Genomic DNA, 19,344 nt, shown 5'->3' with positions numbered 1-19,344 from the left:
GAAATAAAATCACAAAATTCAAAGTGAGCTCGGGTTAAATTTAAATTTCTGCCGATTCCTTTTTCCTTTTTTCTTCTCTTTTTTTCTCACTTTAATTTTCAATTTGAAAAAATTTTCAAATGAACTCGTCTCGCCAACTACCATACCATGCACCAAGTAAAAAAAAAATATTTTAAATTTATCATAACATTTAAATTAATTAAATTAACCCCATGGCACTGAAATATGACAATAAGTATTATCACACGAATATATAAATTTCTGTAAATCGTTTTTCGTAAAATTTAAAAAAAAACAAATTTGGCTACAATTATTTAAATTTTCCGCAATAAGTTGTTTTTCTGAAAATGTGGTATCTGGCAACGCTATTTGCTGTGCTTTCCAACACTGTCCTGAAATTTGGTTACACTACTTTAGCCAAAAACAGCTATAGTCCCGCTAAAAATAAAAATGAAATCTTATTATTTACACAAAAACTACAAAATAAATCACCATGGCTGTGCTGTGTTTCCCTTTCGTTTGATATCAAATTTGTGTACTTTAAGGCTGTTTTGGGCCCGAGTAGCTTAAGTAAATATTTACCTCATAGTTTATCGTTTTACGAATATAAATGGCATTTCATTATTTGTGACAAATAACAGATATGTTGCCCATCTCTAAAATGTATCGACGCTACTTTTAAAATTTGTCTCAAAAAAAAAATATTCATAGGTTAATTTGAAACATTATATTTTTAAGGATTATTGTCTTGCGTCTATTTTTTTTTGTAAGATCCCTCTTATCATGTTATTCAATGACAATTCGGGATTTAAACTCGGAGAAGAGCTGTTATTTAAATTAACAAGTGAGTCGCCTGAGATACGGATGCGCACTCTAGAGCAGGTTGAGCGAGGGTTTATTCGATGCATTCGACTTAAAGAAACTTTAAATTTTAAGCCCCAGCTGCTGTTTAAACAACTAATACGTTGGTTTGGATACACTCCTTTAATAGCTGTGGATAGAGTTTTGACATTATTGTTGGAATTATTGCGCTCTGAGTATGGTAACGTGGTGGTCAAAAAGATCACATACGAAAGATTGTGCATTGAGCTGGAGAAGGTAATGAAGATTTTATATTCAATCGGCGCTAAACAAGGCATAGATTTAATGAAGGAGCTACAAAATCTGGTGATAAAAATTTACAACAGCCAGCTTTGTTTCACCGATACTGAAACAACGGAATCGACGAAAACAATGTCCAATAGTGATAGTGTTAATGACGCCAATTTGGAGTTTGATTTTTATGATCAGATTTCTGATGTAGACTACGAATGTGCGTGGACGCGTGCTAGTCTGGATGATCTTGCAACTATGAAAATTTTATTGGAATCTTTGAAAATCGAAAATATAACTGAAACAGAGTTGGAGCTCCATCTCATCCAAGTGCAGGTAAAAATTCAAGATTATCCTGCGGAGTTCTTTCTGCAAAGTCCCCAACTCTTTCTGGAACTGCTGCAGGTTCAGAAAAAAGCCTGGAAAAATAATACCAGTCTCCTGCAGGCGAATAGGGCTTTGCTCGCGTTTGTAAAACAATTGCGAAATCGAATCTTGATTCGTCAAAACATTCTATGCTATGTACCTATTCTAGATTCACCAAATACTAAACCTAGGCAGCTGCGTGTACCAATTGCATTGGGTTTGTTACTGAACAGCTGCCTTGAAATATTGTCATCGATGCTATTCACGCCCTCCAATCACAATTGGCTACTTCTTGAGCTTTTATTGGAGGTAATTCAAATATTTAATATCCTTAATACTCCCGTAGCTCTAGCCTGCACTGAAATCCTTAGCTTAATGGCCAAGCGGCTTATTGCCTATTGCCACGGCCTAGAGAATAGTGACATGTCTCAGTTGGTAGATAATCTAACGATGCCCCGCCTTCAGTCTCTTATATTGAATGGACTTTTGCAGGATGCGGTAGCACTCAATATCACACATGGCAATGGGATCGATCGGACAAATGCTAGATATCTTATTCAACCCATTTTAATGGACAGTTCGTATCTGTCTTGCGTCCCTAATCGGAGAAAAACGTTGAGTAATCTAATTTCTGCTCTAGGTAGCGAATTTAATTTGGAGCAGGAACAGTTGTTGCAACTTAAACAGGCCTACAGTTTGGCTCTCTCACAATTACAGGACCAACCAAAGTTAACAGGATCGCAGCTGCTGCAGGTTCAAAGTCAATTATGTCTTGTCATTACACAAATGGGGAGTGAAGCGCTCGTGAAGCAGCTATTTCAATCAATTATTGACTCTACACCACTCTTCGAGTCAAACAAATTGTTGCGTAAGGAGGCGGAATCACTACTTTCCACACTGCTTGACTTGCATGACGATCACTTAAAAAGCACTGTGTTTAGTCTAGTGGCTCATTCAGCGGTGCAGCATTTCCATGCTATTGTAAATAAATCGAAATACTTACCTGGATGTAACAATTTGGATCTGATACGCCAGCATATTCTCGGACTTCCTTTAAACTCGGTGTTGTTACGCAAACTCCTGTTTTACAGTTGGACACCTACGTCATCGGATAAGATAAAGCAGTGGTGCACCGATTACCTGACCATGTTGCTGAAGCTATGTAATGTTATTAATAAGCAGGACTTTGAAATAGTGTGTCACCTAACGACTCCGGAGTTGCCACTGATGGTCTGCCGGTCCACTAACCAAACTCAGCTACATAACGTATTATGGCATATATTTGAACCAGATTCCACATACCTGGAACCATTGCAGATGTTGAGGGGCAATCTGTGCTACATGTTTAATCCCAATCTACAACTGAGAAAAGAGGCCACAATTAGAATTATGTATACTTTGCGATGCCAAGATTACGTGCATGACGCGTTATTTATTAATAATTTGTCGCCAGACTTTTTTGGCCCGGATTTATGTGTGGTCCAGCAGCCTATGGCTTATGACAATATTTTTACAGAGTCGTTGGCGGATCCCTTGCAAGGAAAGTGTAGTGTTAAAGCTTTGGTACGCCTTCTTCAGACTGCGGACCTACGTGCATCCATTAGACGCTCGACATTTGTTCAGTTAAATGTCTTACTGCAAAACTGGGAGGCGGTCGATGAATTTGTCAATCATGACGAATCATATCGGCCCGTTTTGGATGCGCTTCGTAGCCCCCTAAAGAGAGACAACCATAATAATTGCTTAGAAATCGTGTTACCAGCGGTAAGCATTTTTATGAAATTACTCTGTCATAGTGCTGATTTTCGTAGTGAGATGTCTAAAATTTGTGAGGTATATGTCTGCCTGTTGCGTGTGCTTTTATTATCACATAGCTCCGGATCTGAGCTGCCCAGAGAGGTCAGTGCATGTTTGTTCCTACTATTGTTTCACGTACACATCACCACTAACCGGTCTACTATGGTACTGAACGCCGATTTGGGTGACATGCTTATACCAATAATGTGTGAATTAAATGCTGCAATGCCTTTATCAACAGCTGATGAGGGCTTATGTTTGGAAAAAAAACTGATTGATAGACGTTTTGCCGGTAACGCGGATCTAGCTGCACAACATTGGCGTTTACACATTGCCCACAACGTTTGCCAAACCCCAGCAAACATCACCCTGACGCTTGTTGAAAATCTTAATATCCGGGACACGCTAAAGCTTAAAATGGAAGATCTAGCTTTGGTTCAGGCTACTCAAACTGATGTGCAGCTACAACGGCAGCTTTTAAAAGCTAGCAATTGCAGCGACGGTCATTCGCTAGAACAAATTGTTGACAATCTTCAGACAATGCTCGTTTTATTGCGCACATCGACTTTTAATGATAAGACTAAAAATTTTTGGGTGCTGATACATAAGTACATAGGATTAGTTCCGGGAACTTCGGTAGATCGCCGTCTGTACATATCATTTTTGCAACTTTGTCTGAGTTGTTTGGATCAGAGAAATAAAGAGGTTTTAAATGGTATAACCGAAGCCATCTGCAACAATCCCCATCACACACTCACGATGTTATTGCAGGATCGTGGAGTTGGATTAGACATGATGTATTTGATTTGTCAGTGTTTGGTCAATGTGATAGAGGCAAAATGTATCATTGACAATTCTAAAACAGTCTCAAATCACAATGCCCAGCAATTGTATTGCCAATATTTTAGACAGTTGAGCGCCCTGGCCAGACAGCACTTTGAGTTGCGTCAACTGGAGCATGTACGCTGCCTATTGGGGGTGTTGCGAACTTTGAGTGACAACACTTTGAGCCTGAGTGTGACTGAAGTGAAGGTATGTAAAAAAGACATTCAGACAATTTAAAGTGTATATGAAATTAAGTTTAATTCAGGCCGCGCCGATATTGTTATACTCTTGCAGTATCCTGCTTAAAATATTTAGTCTATTTTCAATGCCCAATTTTTTATATTTACATTTATGCATCAACATCAAATCAATTCTGAAACCAAAATAGTTAAGTAACTAGTCTGACCAGATTTCGGTATTTGATAAAGGGGGGCAACGACCATATGTAATGAGTTTTCTATGGACTATAATCTAGGGACAGTTACATCTTTCATTTTAAAATTGAATAATAATTAATGTTTGAATATTATTTTATTAATTACATTTAACTTTTCTAAAAAAATTAAAAATTACAATTATTATTTAATTTAAATATTTTAAATTTAAAATTAAAACAATTACGGTCAATGGTACTCTGGCTCTGATTTTTATACTCTTGCAAAAAGGGTATATTAATTTTAATCAGAAGTGTGCAACGCATAGAAGGTAGCATCTCCGACCACATATTCTTGATCAGGACGACGAGATGAGTTAAAATAGCCATGTCCGTCTAAATTAGCGCAAACTTCTCCTAGACCGTTGGGGCTACAGTGTTGAACTTTTGCATGTAGGCTTGTATATACTGCACAGGTTGTATATCACTACATCATATAGCTTCCATACAAACGATACCTCGAAAACAGTGGCTTTGTATATATTTTCTGTAATTTCCTAACTTACATTTGCGGACGTTGGCGTACAATGTGCAGTCCTTACAAGTGGCCCCTCCCCACAAAGGTATATCGCACAGCACAAATCGATTGGACAAATACACATGGGAAAAACCAGACCAACAGATAATAATACAGTAGAGTCCGATTAAAACGACGCTCAAGAGACCGTTAGATGTTTGTAATGCAGAGAAGGTGACATTTCCGACCCCATTTAGTCCTTCTGTGTGTATTCACTTTGAAAGCTATTGGGATAAAACTTGGTATATGAGCTATTTATAACCTGCAAGAGATCAAGTATGAAAATCTTTTGGATAGGCCACTATATCTTTTGAGGGCTATCTGAAAAATCGGAGAAGGAATTTCCTAGTGATATAGTTTTAAACGTATCCCCAAATTTCAATAAGATCGGATAATTAAAACACAAGTTATACACAATACACATAGTCTTTGCTCAAAAGCTGCCAACAGCATACCACATGCGTGTATGCGTGAAACTGATATACACTCATGGACAAAAAAATAGGTGTGAGCCTCAGGATTTGGCAAATGTCCATATAGCAAGCTCTACGTAGCAAGTTCTACGATCGGAAAACTGATTCTCAAAGATTCGGTCGGCGATTTTAGTCGGTTAACCCAAAAGCAGCCTAGCCATAATAATAGGTGTGTTTTAGACATCATGAAAAAATTGAATAAAAGGGGATAATATTGAAATAAAAACCATATTTAGTTAGTACTTTTTTTGTATAAAATGATGGATTAGGCTGCTACCTGGGGGGAACAAGCAAGACAATTTCCTAGTCAGATTTAATGTTTGTATGCCTGTATTTCATAACTAATGTTATTGGTAAAAAACAATCTTGGAGAAAGATGAGAACGGTTTTTGTCTCTCAACAGTTGATTATATTTATATATGTACTAGCTGGCCCGGCAAGCGTTGCACGCGTTTCCGTGAGAAAAGCTCGGCTCTTCTAAATTTAACCCACACACTTGAAGAGTTTGTCCTTGCGCTTTATTTATCGTCATTGCAAATGATAAACGCACTGGGAATTGAAGACGTTTCAATTCGAATGGCATGTCAGTTGATATCAATGGAATCCTTGGTATTAATATAACTTCTCCTCTTTCTTTGCCAGTTAGAATTTTTGCTTCGATTAAATTAGGCATTAATTTTTTTATACAAAGTCTTGTTCCATTGCAAAGTTTTGGTGCATTGATATTTCTTAATAGTATGATTGAGGAACCCACTTTCAATTTTAAAATATGTGGTGGCATACCGGGTAGCTCCAAAGAATCTAGAAATTCCACAGGATAATTTACTGCGTCTTCTTCTGTTGTAGCAGTATCGATTGATTTGTATGATATTAAGTCACCTGGTAATTTCTGTTGAATTTGATCATTTATTTCATTTACATTTGAGTTCGTTGGTGCTAAAATTGCGCGTTCTCTCAGCCAATCCTGATTTGTATAGTTTTGAACTATGTTTGGAAACACGTGATCAATTAGTTCTTCTTTTGATGGCAACATTATGCAAAAGTTGTTTGGTAACGTGATAAAGCCATTTAAATCCCGTTCAATGTCGCCATCGCCAATGTCAAGAAGTTGCTCCGAAAACTCACCTGCTGCTGGATTGTTTTGAAGACGCACACGCATATTTATGTTAAGCGATAACTTTTGAACATTTCTCCAAAGAAATGAACTTTTCAAACATGCATTAATTTCATCAGCTGGAGTTTGTCGAAAATCACCAGATAGCAATATTAATGCACCTCCAAATAATTCTTGATTGCCCCGTAGATCCTGTAATGTTTGATTCAATGCTTGCAAAGATTTTATATGGGCCATCGGACATTCATCCCATAAAATAATTGCTGCTTGTTGCAAGACTTTTGCCATTCCTAAATTTCTTGAAATATTACACGTTGGAGTCTCAACTGTTAGCATGTTTAATGGCAATTTTAAAGCGGAATGTGCAGTTCGGCCCCATCCAATAATGTAGCTGCAATTCCAGAAGAAGCAAGTGCCAATGCAATTTTGCGTTCGAATCTAATTGTTGCTAAGATTAATGATATGAGAAATGTCTTTCCAGTGCCACCAGGAGCGTCCAAAAAATATAAACCATGATTGTTGTTTATGACAGCTTGCATAATTCTATCGTATGCATTTTTTTGTTGAACATTCAATTGTGGAATGTGTGTTTGCACAAACGCTCGCAATTCATCACATTGGAAATGTTGTTCGCGTTGCAATTCTCGTTCAAATAAATCTTGCATTGGACGATTAGGTGCGCCTAAATGCTGTAATGCTTTATTTGCAATCATGAGGCAAATATCTTCTATTAATATCAAAGCCTCGTTGTACATTTCTAATGTATAATCCAATTCTGAATCGATCGAACGAAGTCGAATCAAAATATCTTTAGTCATGAAATCTTTATATTTATTCCACAATTCAAGTGGGTTCGATGGATTGCATGTTGATATTATTATTGCAAATAACATACGTATTTGATTTGGATGAGGTGAAACTGATGCCTCATTAAGCGTAGTATCCCAATGCGAATCATCTTCAAGTAAATGCAACCGTTGACATGCATCACGGTATGTTGCACATAAATCACCATCAACAGTTCTTAAATTCTGAAATGACTGTGGCCCACGTACGTTTACCAACAACAATCCTAAAAAAAAGCATTCAAAATTTTTTGGACTTATTGTATAAATACGGCCTAAAGTATCCATTGAAAAAACACCTTGGTAGCCATCCACAGGATTTCCTCTTCTTCGTCGTTGAAATTTTGTTGTTGTTGCATTTCAAGTAAAATATCGTGGTACTTCCGCATATAATAGGGTTCTTGCAAATTCATCCGTTTCACATAATTTGAAAAAAGCTGTTAGTGTAGTTGCTAGAGGCTCTTTGTGCAGCATTTCCATCATTAAAATAAACACGTTGGCCATTTTCAAGATGTACTGCTAAATGTATAACAACAGGGTGTCTATCATGTATTGGGAATGATAAAATTCGCCAAATAGCTTCGTTCGTACTAATATATCTTCCCATTTGGTACTGCAAAATTTCATCATTTGTATTTTCAGCAGCCACTCCGAAAACAGCCATTTCGCTTCCTTTATTTATATATTTGCAAACGTACTTTATCGATTTTACTGAATTGCAGCATTCGACATTTATGTGGGCATTGAAAGTTTTTGATAACGGCGGTGAATACGGCACTATCCAACGATTATCAACTTCAAAATCTTCATTTCTGATTTTAATAGTAGTTGTTTTACCATTATCTTGTGCTGATCGTCGGCATAAATCCATCTCTTATAATATTTGTAGCCCCAAAAGATGTCATTTGAAAGCACGAATTGTACTTTTGAATATTTTTCAAAAACTCCTTTGACGCTTGTGAATTGCCATAAATTAATGAGTGCAAAGGGTCTGGTGGAGTTCTAATGCAGGCAATTGAACTTTTCCAGAAGCACAGCACATGGTAGGCGTTTCGTTCATAAATTTCAATGCTCTGCAATGCACACATTCTTTATTCATTTGTCCAATATTGGAATATATGCTATAATCAATTGTGCTATCATAATTATAAGCCGCCAATTCCATGTTGTTGTCAACCGTGTTCGCATTACGTCTACGAAATTCTCTAACACCTGTGGCGTTTCGTGTTCGTCTACCAGTATTTGAACGTCGTGGAAGTGGCATTTTGAATGTGGTTTATATACAATTCACTTAATTTTTTAAATTCTAAGCTCACTTCTCTTATTGAACGCAAAAAATTGACGTACACCTCTAACGTATAGTGTTGTATAAAACTGGTTTTATTCATTCATTTTAAAACGCCTTTAGTTAATTGGTTAAACTGAAAATTAACTTTCTTTTGGAAAAAAACCCTTCTTTGGGCCACAACCAACATTTACAAAAAAAAATGGGCAAAATTGGTTGATTCCTGAATGACTTATTACAAAAAATTATTGAACTTACAAAAAAACGGCTTACAATTTTATATATAGAGATTTACTGCAGTCCTCCGTAGATGAGTTGTCGAAGTGGCCCAGTCAGTCCCAACGAGGATCCGGGTTCGAATCTCAGGCTTGTGTATGGATGTAGTTTTCGTCTAAGCCGAAGGCCTTCGTTGCCAGTGCTTCTAAAATATAGTGAGGTTGATAGTTTACAACTATATCCTACACTTTAATAATAATAATAGCAATCATAATAATAATAATATAATTTACTGACGGTCATTTCAAAAAAAAAAATCTTGGCAAGTTACTCGTTTTCTTACAATACGCGCACACAAACTCTTAACTTAATTAACATCTTTTAAAATATTGGTACAAGATCATATCTTTCAAAATATTGATCAACGTTGTCAACAATTAAAATGTGACGAACTCCGAAATATAGATACCACGCATCCAATCTTCTAATTGGTACCTTAGTGGCGTGTAATCCTTTGACACTATCGGAGAAGATTTTAACTGGGAAACATAATTTACCAGCTTTCCATAGAGGTTACGGCCTGGTCTAAGATTAACACCCTGACACCTTGCTTTTGCCCTTGAGTGGAAATGTTAATCTTCGGAACTTAAAAAACAACACCCGTGTAGAGTCTTGCAGGTAAACAAAGTACTTCGTGCCCACGAATAATTGTGAATATTCACAATACTAAATGTATTTAGTAAAACTTAATAAAATATTGGACCGTAGTTACATATTTCTCAAATTATGACCAGATTTGTTGAATACACCTATTATTTTGGCCAACTGAAAAAGTGGGTATTTTAAGAATTATGGTCAAAAAATTAGTTAAGGCTGTTAATTATTACACGGAATAACTTATTTTACTTCTTGATACTTATCATTGGAAATAGGTTTTCTAATATTAGATCCTTCCACATAATTTTAAAATAAGCAGTTCTTGAATTCTGCATCCATTTATTTATTTGTGCATGAGTGTATTAATACATAGACGTAGTGGTACAATGCTCAGTACGAACAAGTGGCCCATATGACATCAGGCCCGGGCCTGTTACGAATGGTCATTTTCAAATTTCGCATACTTAACGAAAATTGTTTTTGGGAGCCAGGGTAACAGCGGCAGAGGCTGTGCAGGGAAAAAGGTAATTTTTTTGCGGTTGAAGCACACAAAAATTTGTCAAAAAAAATGAGTCATTTACGACCTTTTTTTGGGTCGATCGAGTGATCGTCGACCGTTTGTAGGTAGAGGAACAGTAATATCTGTTAGTTAATGAATGTACAAAATCTTATGAAGATTGGATGACTATATCATGTAGCTCCTATAGGAGCGATAGGTCAACAACAGTGACTTTTATGAATAACTTCGTTACTTTAAACGCGATTGTTATACAAACTTACGGTTATCAGTCCAGTATTCTTATTAATGACTGCGCCAAATCGATTTTTTATATACCTATAATTTGAAAGCTAAAGGTAAGAGTAACAAAAAAACTTGCAAACTTCGTCGCGGCAGAAGCCGCTAGCTAAAATTAGTTTTGCGTACACAAAAAGTTGTAAATGACCCCATTGCACGGTTAGTACGGATTCCTCGAGCTCCTTAGTCTCTACTGTTTCTATTAAGAGCTAATAAGCGAATCGACGCAGCACAGCTTTCAGGCTTGTAGTCTCTAGCCCTAACTCACTTAATTTAAAGTTAGCGTTTTTTCCACACTAATCACACGCAGGGTTACTTTGTCCAGTATTTTCCATTTCAACGTTTTGAAAAAGTTTCGCCCTTTTTTTGACGAACAAAAACATGAATAAACCCAACTGTTTAAAAGTTACAAACTTTGAAGTATGTTTTTTAATAATATTTCAACATATTTTTCGAACAAAATCTGAAATTTGGACCAGTGTGCACAGCTCATTGTTCCGTAGTCGTCCTGCTCATGTTTGAGTAGCTTTCTGTGCCAACTCTGTGTGTGCAATCGTGCAATCGAGGCGAGATTGCGCATAAATGTCAAATATCTATTCATAAAGAAGTGAGTCGACTTATAATTTTATTTTTCACATAAGCCAGTTTGGTTTCTTTTGCAATTAACGCCAATTCATACAACCATACAATAAAATTGCAGGAAGTTTGCTTGACACTTATAGTCGGAGTAAAATTAACGCAAAGTCTGGTAGGGGTATGCAAACATCGGGGCGGACGAAGTTCGATATAAATACTTTTATAGTAAAATAATGCGAAAATTAACTTTTTTTCAAATTCTCATTTTCAGTCCTATGCTCAGCACTTCATCCAGTTGTCCAGCGATTTGCGTACATCTACTCAAACGGGATCCCAATGGCAGCGGGATTGCCTGTACATACTCGCTAAAATTCAGACTCGCGATTTGCCCCTGGAAAAAGTTTTGCGGTATTTGCTTAGTCTGTGCGGGCACAGCGATGGGGAAGTGCGTGCCTTAGCATGGGTTTCGTTGGCTAATTGTCTGTCAAATGTATCTAACCAGGAAATAGCAGACATATTGAACCGTTTGGACTTTCTTCCCGGAGGCCTACCTGCATGCTGCCTTACCACTTTGTTGGATGTCCACGAATTGATGTTGGTTCGCGCCTTAGCTGGTCGTGTCTTTATAGAATTAATTCCACTTAATGGACCAGATGCGACGATTGAATTGATGCATAGACACGATTTCATTAGTGATACTCTATCAGCTTTGAAAAATATGTATATTAATTCTACTGTGACTGTTAATGACAATTTGGTAGGGCAACAAAATTCCTGTGAAGTTATCAGCTGCTACATAGACATTTGCTTGCGTCTAGTTAAACTTCTACCCTTTTGGGCTGCCAATTTATGTAAACATGGGTTTGTCAATGCTCTAAGTGAAGTTCTGAAGATGCAAAATTCAACCAAGACTTTGTCAAAGGCTTATATTGAACTATGTTCCGTACAAATTTGTGAGTTTTATGCATTGATGTATGTGGATAACTTTAGACATCTTCAAAAAACCGTGTGTCAAGATCCCGTGTTCATGGAATTTTACATACGCTTGTACAACAAAGTGCTGAATTTGGAATGTCCTGATCGTATGTTAGTACACTTAATGAAACTATTTTTGGTCATGTGTAAGGATGATAATGCCTATTTGTTTTTATTCGAGCAGTTGAAAAAACAACAACAACTGAGACTTGATATATTTCTCTATGGATTGCATTTGTCATATTGTACGCACCCAGTACAACGTTACACACTGACAGTGATTTCAATGGTATTCTCAAAAGTTCAAAGTGGGTCACAGCAGATTAATTTCGTGACTGAATTGGAGAACTATGTTCTGCCTCTGACTGAATTATTGCCCAGCGATGATCAAAAGATAGAGCTTGAATTTGTTCGAGTTGAAAATACGCAGAATAGTGTTCATAGTTTGAATCGCCAACAGCAACAAAAGCAGCCAGAGCCCGAGCAAGAGACTCACATATCTGGAGTAAACTGCACCAATGGTGCGGTGTTACTCTACTATCGCCTGGATCGTCTGTTCGAGCATTTTTTTCCAGTGAAAACGTACAACTTCTTACATCCGCCAAGTATGGGGCACGTGCAAGTCTGCGATGCTATTGGTGGACTTTTAAAGCTGTCTCCCTGGGCAGTGCGTGCAGCTAAACAATTGAAACTTTTAGATCGCGTGTTTCAATTGTTTGAATCCTTCCTCAATGATAGCAATATTGGAAACGCCAGTATCTATGTAAGACGTGTAGGTGCTCACAAGTGCAGGGATATTCTAAGCAATCTACTAGTGGTACTCAATATGATGGCCAAATGGCATAGTTCGTTGTATGCGGTGATCACAGAACCTACCGTGGCTAATAACGCTGTACGCTTACTGATTAGAATTTGGCCATGGCTTTCACACTCAGCACTTCTTAAGCAAATGACTGTTCAATTGGCCATGTTCTTCACGGAGCACTCCTTAGAAATGTGCAAGCAAACATCGTTAGTGTTGCCTGGGCAGTCGCATTCCCTACTTCAACTAATTGTGCGAGTGGCTCACTATGAAACTACACGCAATAACGCACCTGAAAAGGAGGACAATACAACACCTAACCCGAATTTACTGCAACCATTGCGAGTCATGATGAATTGCTGCTCCTGTACGGAAGGACGCCTTGCTTTGTCTAAAATGCATGTACTGGATATGTTCGATACGATTTTGCCAGCTACCTACACTCCAAATTTAAGGAAAATCCGGCCTCATGTTGTGACATCCTGGCTAGACTTTTGGGAGTGTTATTCTCGTTATGAAATTGGAGCCAAGCCGTGTCATTTGCACGGACTACTCAATACTGTGCGTCATTTACCTCCGATGCATCCACAAAGATTGCTCTGCTTGAGAATTTTCCGTAATATGTGCTTTTTAAGCGGCAATCAAGCTCATTTCGTCAACTTTGCTGAATTTCTGAATCTGCTTCGTGACATTATAGCGCAATGCGCAGAAATCAATGTGGTTGTAGATGCCAATACTTACGGTTCTTTTGAGGAAGAACGACTGGTTGTGCTAATGTTGTGGAAACTATTTTGTTTTGGAGCAAAATACAAAGCCATGCTAAGGGGGACTAAGCTATTAAAGCAACTCATACATCTTAGAAATCATTTGGATAAAACGAGAATAGATTTTCCGGACAAAGTGCAAAACATTCCCTACGCTGAAAGTCTTAGATACCTTTTAGAAAATCTGTTTGAGTCCCTTTAACAATAGGCAAAGCAAACGATATTTTCACGTACATATGTAAAATTTAAAACAATCAAAGTAAATGATTATATTTTTTATTTTATTAATTATACAAATGCAACAAAATTTAAGTCTTACAATTAGTTCTACATTGTTTTCCATTTTGTGTTTAGATTTATGTTTTAAGTCAAAAATGGCGTATTCGTTTCTTAGTTTAACGCTCATAAGGTGAAATGGTAAGTATATATATTCTTGTATGAACACGCAGATCTCGAAGACGTTGAAACCTACAGCCACGGTTGATAATGATCAAGAATATATATACTCTATGGGGACGGAAAAACTTCTTTCTGCCTGTTAACTATTGGCGGCTTTTTCACCCTATGGGTGTATGGTATAAGAAGTGCTTTTCTCAAAGACTATTCTGGCTATAGACACCAAATTTAGTATGTATATTTGCTTAGTAAATGCGCACATTTTGTATGTGTAACGATTTTTCCACGCCCCTTTCCGCCCCCGTAATTTGAAAAAACTCGATTATCTCCCGTAATGCAACCAAATTTGGCATACTTAAGTTTAATATTAATATCCAGCAAAATACCAAATTTGATCCAAATCGGACAAAAAATAGCTAAGTTATACATATAAAAGTTTTTCTATAAGGCCGGAGATGGCCGTTGGCTGGTGGAGGCGCTAGTGTACTCATATACTTGGGTGAGCGAGATATTGAAAAATGCTTGTAAAATGAATGTGAACAGAATTGTTTTAAAATATGTAAATGAATTTGTTATTATAAATTTTATATACGTATGCGAGATGGGATAAGGTAGTTGCAGCGTGGTGGCAACGCAGCAGCAGTCGTGAGGTATCGTGTGAAGTCAGCAGTCGATGTTCAGCAGTCAGCAGTCAGAACTATCAGCAGTCGTAAGCAACAGTAAGAAGTCGGTAAAATATCAGTACACAGAACTTAAAATTTAAGTTCCATATTGTAATCATTATTCGCCCGTCCACGATTTATAATACTATTAATATTATATAATATTATTAATATTATATAATACATTTGGGGACTCATTTGAGGACTTCATCTTACATGTATATGTTTTACTGGTGTATGGTATACCTAAGTCGACGAGACGACTTACTTACTTCATTATACCATGCACCCATATGGTAAAATGGTATATTAAAGTCGCAAAAATGTATGTAACAGCCAGAAGGAAGCTTCTTCGACACCATAAGGTATATATATTCTTTCGATCTAAGAGCTAGAGCCACTAAATTTGGTTTGTAGACTCGTGTAGAATGCAAATGTATAAAGTTAATTAGAATTTACATAAAACTGTTTTCTTAAAAACTAGCTGTTTTAGTTCTAGAAACATAAATTTTGGTATATATACTTGTTTAAAATAGCGCGCAGAAACTAGTTGTTCAAACTTTTTGTGAGGCTCACTTCCGCCTCCGAAAATTAAATAAAACTGATTTTCTCGAAAACTAACAAAGTTAAGTCACCAAATTTAGTATGTATACTTGCTTAGTATGCGCGCAGAGTATACAGGGGTGGTCTAAGCTTAGAATGTGGAAGGATGTTTTCTTGTTGTAATTTAATTACAACAACAACAAAATAACTTTAAAAATAAAAGTTGCAAAAAAGTTCATTGTGTAAATACTTTTGACAACCTCTGTATATATTTTAATATTTTGCCACGCCCACTTCCACCTCCATTAGGGCATTAAGGCATGTAAAAACAATTTAATAGACATACATTTGGTTTTCGAGATTTGCAATATTTATTTAACCTGGTGCACGGTATACCCAAGTTGGCGAGACGAATTACTTAATTTTAATATGAACTTATAATACCTGTGACCTTATGACTCAGTAATAATTAGAAATTTTTAAATTGGTAGCTGGTAGTTTTTATTTAAGAACTTTGTCATACAAAACGATATCACGTAATTTAGATATAATTGTTTTTCGATGGGCATCCAAATTATCTTTATGAATCTCAAAGTACAAATCAGTGTAGATAAAAAAACACCATGTGCCTAGCTAAAAACTTGTTGAATATAGCCAAAGAGCCTCAGTTGCGCTACCATTGTTCAACGACTCAGTTGGTATTTTGAATTCAAAATGAAGGGAAAAAACACTACAACTCAACTGGACACAAATATCTTCCAAGTGCTATTAAAACCAAAAAGTGTTACTTTGGGAGTGCCGTGGTATTATGCACTTCCCTTTTTGCTTGCGTGGGTCGTTCTTTTCTTTGGTGTGGTGATCCCGCTCTTTAATGTTTTGCCTAATGGCATTACCATGTCTGAGGAGTCATTAAAGCCAGGTGAATTTGTGGCAGAACGAGCCCAACATTTGCTATATTCATTTGATCGTATCGGCCCCAAAGTGGTGGGCAGCATAGCCAACGAGGTGACTACAGTCGCATTCCTGATCGATACAGTTGAACATGTTCGCAGCGAAATGCGCAGTGACCTCTACGACATTGAAGTCGATGTTCAGCAGACATCTGGTTCCTATATGCATTGGCAAATGGTTAATATGTACCAAAGTGTACAAAACGTGGTCGTTAAGCTAAGCACGAGGAGCTCGAATAGTTCATCTTATTTATTACTTAACAGCCACTTTGATTCGAAACCCAGTAGTTCAGGATCGGGTGATGATGGCACTATGGTTGTGGTAATGCTTGAGGTTCTGCGACAAATGGCCATCTCGTCTACTGTCTTCGAACATCCTATTGTATTTCTTTTTAACGGAGCTGAAGAAAATCCATTACAAGCATCGCATGGTTTTATCACTGAACATAAATGGGCGCCGAATTGCAAGTAATTAGACCCATAACGTGATGAGTTTTCATTTATAAATATTTTATCTTTAGAGCCCTAATCAATCTCGAAGTGGCTGGCAGTGGTGGGCGTGACCTTCTGTTTCAAAGTGGCCCAAACCATCCTTGGCTTATGAAAGTATGTTTTAATATTTGTATATCTGTGACCTTATTATTATTTCTATTTCATAGTATTATAACCGGCATGCCAAGCATCCATTTGCTACAACCATGGCTGAAGAAATTTTTCAGTCTGGCATAGTACCTTCCGATACAGACTTTCGTAACTTCAGAGACTATGGGCAATTGCCTGGTAAGATACATACATATACTTAAAAATACGTAAGGCTGTTTGATTTTCTATAAGCAATATTTTCCTAGGTCTGGATATAGCACAGATCAGCAATGGATATGTTTATCATACTCCATTTGATAATTTCAAGGCAGTTCCTCGCAACTCGTTGCAGAGTACAGGCGAAAATGTATTAGCTTTAGTGCGCGCTTTCAGCAATGCCACTGAATTGTACAACACAGAGGTGTGTTAGAATAATCAAAATCATTGATTTTCACTCATATGTATGTATATGTTTATTTTTCTTTTATAGGAGTATAGTGAAGGTCATTCCGTTTTCTACGATTTCCTCGGTCTCTTCCTAATTTATTATACTGAAACCACTGGAATTATATTAAACTGTTGTGTGGCTGTAATTAGTTTAGTGCTGGTGTCTATTTCTCTTTGGCGCATTGCTTCCAATTGTTTAGAGACACAAGGCCAACTATTTATTTGGTTTTTAATCATTTTAGCACTTCAGGTTACTGGACTTGCACTTAGCGTTGCTCTGCCATTACTCATGGCTGTGTTGTTTGATGCTGGCAATAATTCAATGTCGTATTTTACTAACAATTGGCTTGTGATTGGACTTTACATATGTCCAGCAGTAATTGGACAGGTGCTACCTTTGACGCTTTATTATACACTGAAACGAAATGCAAGTGGGAATGCCATTAATTATGTATCATGACAAATTTTATATTTAAATCATATAATTCGTTTTTCAGGAGAAAGTTAGTCGCGTTTACTTTTTACACATGAGTTTACATGCGCATTGCGTTATATTGGCTGTGATTGCAATTATCCTGACTGCCATTAGTCTTCGTACACCATACCTTTGCATGGCTTCAATGATTTTTTACGCGACTGCGTTGTTTATAAATCTAATCAGCACTCTACATGACCGTGGTATGTTCTGGTCTATTTTACTTTAATCAGTTCTTAGTTTTTCATTTATTTACAGGACTAAATTGGGTTTTACTGGTCGAAGCTTTCCAGATAATGCCCTTTTTATACTTTTGCTATCTTTTCCATACCTTCCTTGTTGTTTTCTTTCCAATGATGGGTAGAAATGGCAATTCTATTAATCCTGATCTGCTTATAGCTATTCTATGTGCTATAGGCACTTTTTTTGCCTTTGGCTTTGTGGTGAGTTTTGCAACATAATTTCGAATAATGTCGTGTTTAATCTTTTGAATTATAGGGTCCACTAATAAACATGTTTCGATGGCCAAAACTAATATTGCTGGGTCTCGGCGTGGTCACTTTTATATTCTCCATGATTGCCGTGTCAGATGTGGGTTTCCCTTATCGTTCAAAAACCAATCCTATGAGGGTTAACTTTTTGGTAATTAAATTTATTACTCAATATAAAATTATGTTGATTGTTCGATTCCCTCTTGCAGCACACTCGTCGACTCTTCTATGAGTATAATGGGTCAATTAGCCTCAATGACTCTGGCTACTACTTTGACTTCCAGGACAGACGTTTATATTATCCGCTGGAGAACTCTGCTTTGGATTTAAATGGCTTGGTTAATATAAAACCTGAATGCGAAAATAAATTGATGTGCGGGGTGCCATGTTTTAATCATCGCTGGTGCAAAGCACTAAAAAGCAGTTATTGGTTGCCAAGAGAGGAAAATGTGGTTATACCAGGCTCCCTTTCCGTTCAGTTGTTGGAAAAAACCATTTTGGAAACTGGTCAATCTGTTCGATATGAATTCGAAGTCTCCGGGCCCCCGCATATGAGTTTGTATATACAACCACTTGAGGGGTTTGAGATAGAAAATTGGTCTTTTATTCGTAATATGTTAGATAATCCAGAGGAATACTCAAGTCCATATCACATATTCATTTCTTACGGCAAGGATAATACCCCGTTAAGATTTTACATAGACTATAAAGGAGTCAACGGAGATGGAAACTTTAATGAACCTATCTTTGAGCTAGGAGTTGCAGCCCATTTTATCAGTGATGAGTATGAACGCGATTCATTTGGTTTGCAGTTTATATCTGACTTTCCAGATTTTGTTTCAGTGATGGAATGGCCAGCTTTGTATAAACGATTTGTGTTTTAGATTAACAACATATATATAGAATATGGTGTTATATATTTTAAGTAAGAGATAATATAACCTATCGAAAAAAAATAAGAATTCTATTCTAATTAGTAACAATCTTTCAAATTCATATCTAAACAGTCTTTACATAAATGCAATCGTCTATACAACTACCTTAAGAAGCAGTAAGCTATAACGAATATAAATAATAATACAAAATTAAGTGCTGTGGTTTTCTTTTGATTATACCGCGGTGATTTTCGATTTTTGGAGGTCGAGTTTAAAAAATGGCTCCTATGTTGATGCAAAGCAGTCCAACTATCTGGATATCTAACTAATTTTAGCCAATCCTCATGGACACTACCGCACTCAACGTGGAATTCTCTATTCCCTACCGTA

General features: G+C 36.9%; 2 protein-coding genes across 4 annotated transcripts; both read left to right on the top strand.

Moving 5' to 3' along the window:
* Positions 1-738: 738 nt before the first annotated feature.
* LOC6652456 lies at positions 739-13,803 on the top strand. Its single transcript, XM_047009889.1, has 2 exons — positions 739-4,287; positions 11,264-13,803. The coding sequence occupies exons 1-2, from the start codon at positions 784-786 to the stop codon at positions 13,733-13,735; spliced, it is 5,976 nt and encodes a 1,991-aa protein (XP_046865845.1). The 5' UTR covers positions 739-783; the 3' UTR covers positions 13,736-13,803.
* Positions 13,804-15,339: 1,536 nt separating this feature from the next.
* LOC6652457 (endoplasmic reticulum metallopeptidase 1) lies at positions 15,340-18,998 on the top strand. 3 transcript variants are annotated; one of them, XM_002074555.4, is made up of 9 exons: positions 15,342-16,552; positions 16,606-16,690; positions 16,744-16,864; positions 16,933-17,087; positions 17,157-17,540; positions 17,611-17,791; positions 17,847-18,031; positions 18,087-18,230; positions 18,289-18,998. In XM_002074555.4, the coding sequence occupies exons 1-9, from the start codon at positions 15,849-15,851 to the stop codon at positions 18,961-18,963; spliced, it is 2,634 nt and encodes an 877-aa protein (XP_002074591.2). In that variant the 5' UTR covers positions 15,342-15,848; the 3' UTR covers positions 18,964-18,998. The 3 variants fall into 3 exon arrangements, with proteins under 3 accessions (XP_046865844.1, XP_002074591.2, XP_046865843.1); XM_047009887.1 differs by having other exon boundaries at positions 16,481-16,548; XM_047009888.1 differs by lacking the exons at positions 17,847-18,031; positions 18,087-18,230; positions 18,289-18,998 and having other exon boundaries at positions 15,340-16,552; positions 17,157-17,544; positions 17,611-17,673.
* The last annotated feature ends 346 nt before the right edge of the window (positions 18,999-19,344 follow it).

This window comes from Drosophila willistoni, assembly GCF_018902025.1.
Source record: "Drosophila willistoni isolate 14030-0811.24 chromosome 2L unlocalized genomic scaffold, UCI_dwil_1.1 Seg168, whole genome shotgun sequence".
In the NCBI taxonomy this organism is placed as follows: Eukaryota; Metazoa; Arthropoda; class Insecta; order Diptera; family Drosophilidae; genus Drosophila; species Drosophila willistoni.
Note: the sequence above shows the minus strand (reverse complement) of the source record. Positions and strands in the feature narration are given on the sequence as shown.

Excerpts from the sequence above, each read along its gene's own strand:
- LOC6652456 (XM_047009889.1), top strand. The coding sequence starts at position 784 with ATGTTATTCAATGACAATTCGGGATTTAAACTCGGAGAAGAGCTGTTA. Across the intron at positions 4,288-11,263 it reads TGAGTGTGACTGAAGTGAAG|TCCTATGCTCAGCACTTCAT; the intron begins GTATGTAAAAAA and ends TCTCATTTTCAG.
- LOC6652457 (XM_002074555.4), top strand. The coding sequence starts at position 15,849 with ATGAAGGGAAAAAACACTACAACTCAACTGGACACAAATATCTTCCAA. Across the intron at positions 17,088-17,156 it reads CTGAATTGTACAACACAGAG|GAGTATAGTGAAGGTCATTC; the intron begins GTGTGTTAGAAT and ends TTTCTTTTATAG. Across the intron at positions 18,032-18,086 it reads TTTTTGCCTTTGGCTTTGTG|GGTCCACTAATAAACATGTT; the intron begins GTGAGTTTTGCA and ends TTTGAATTATAG.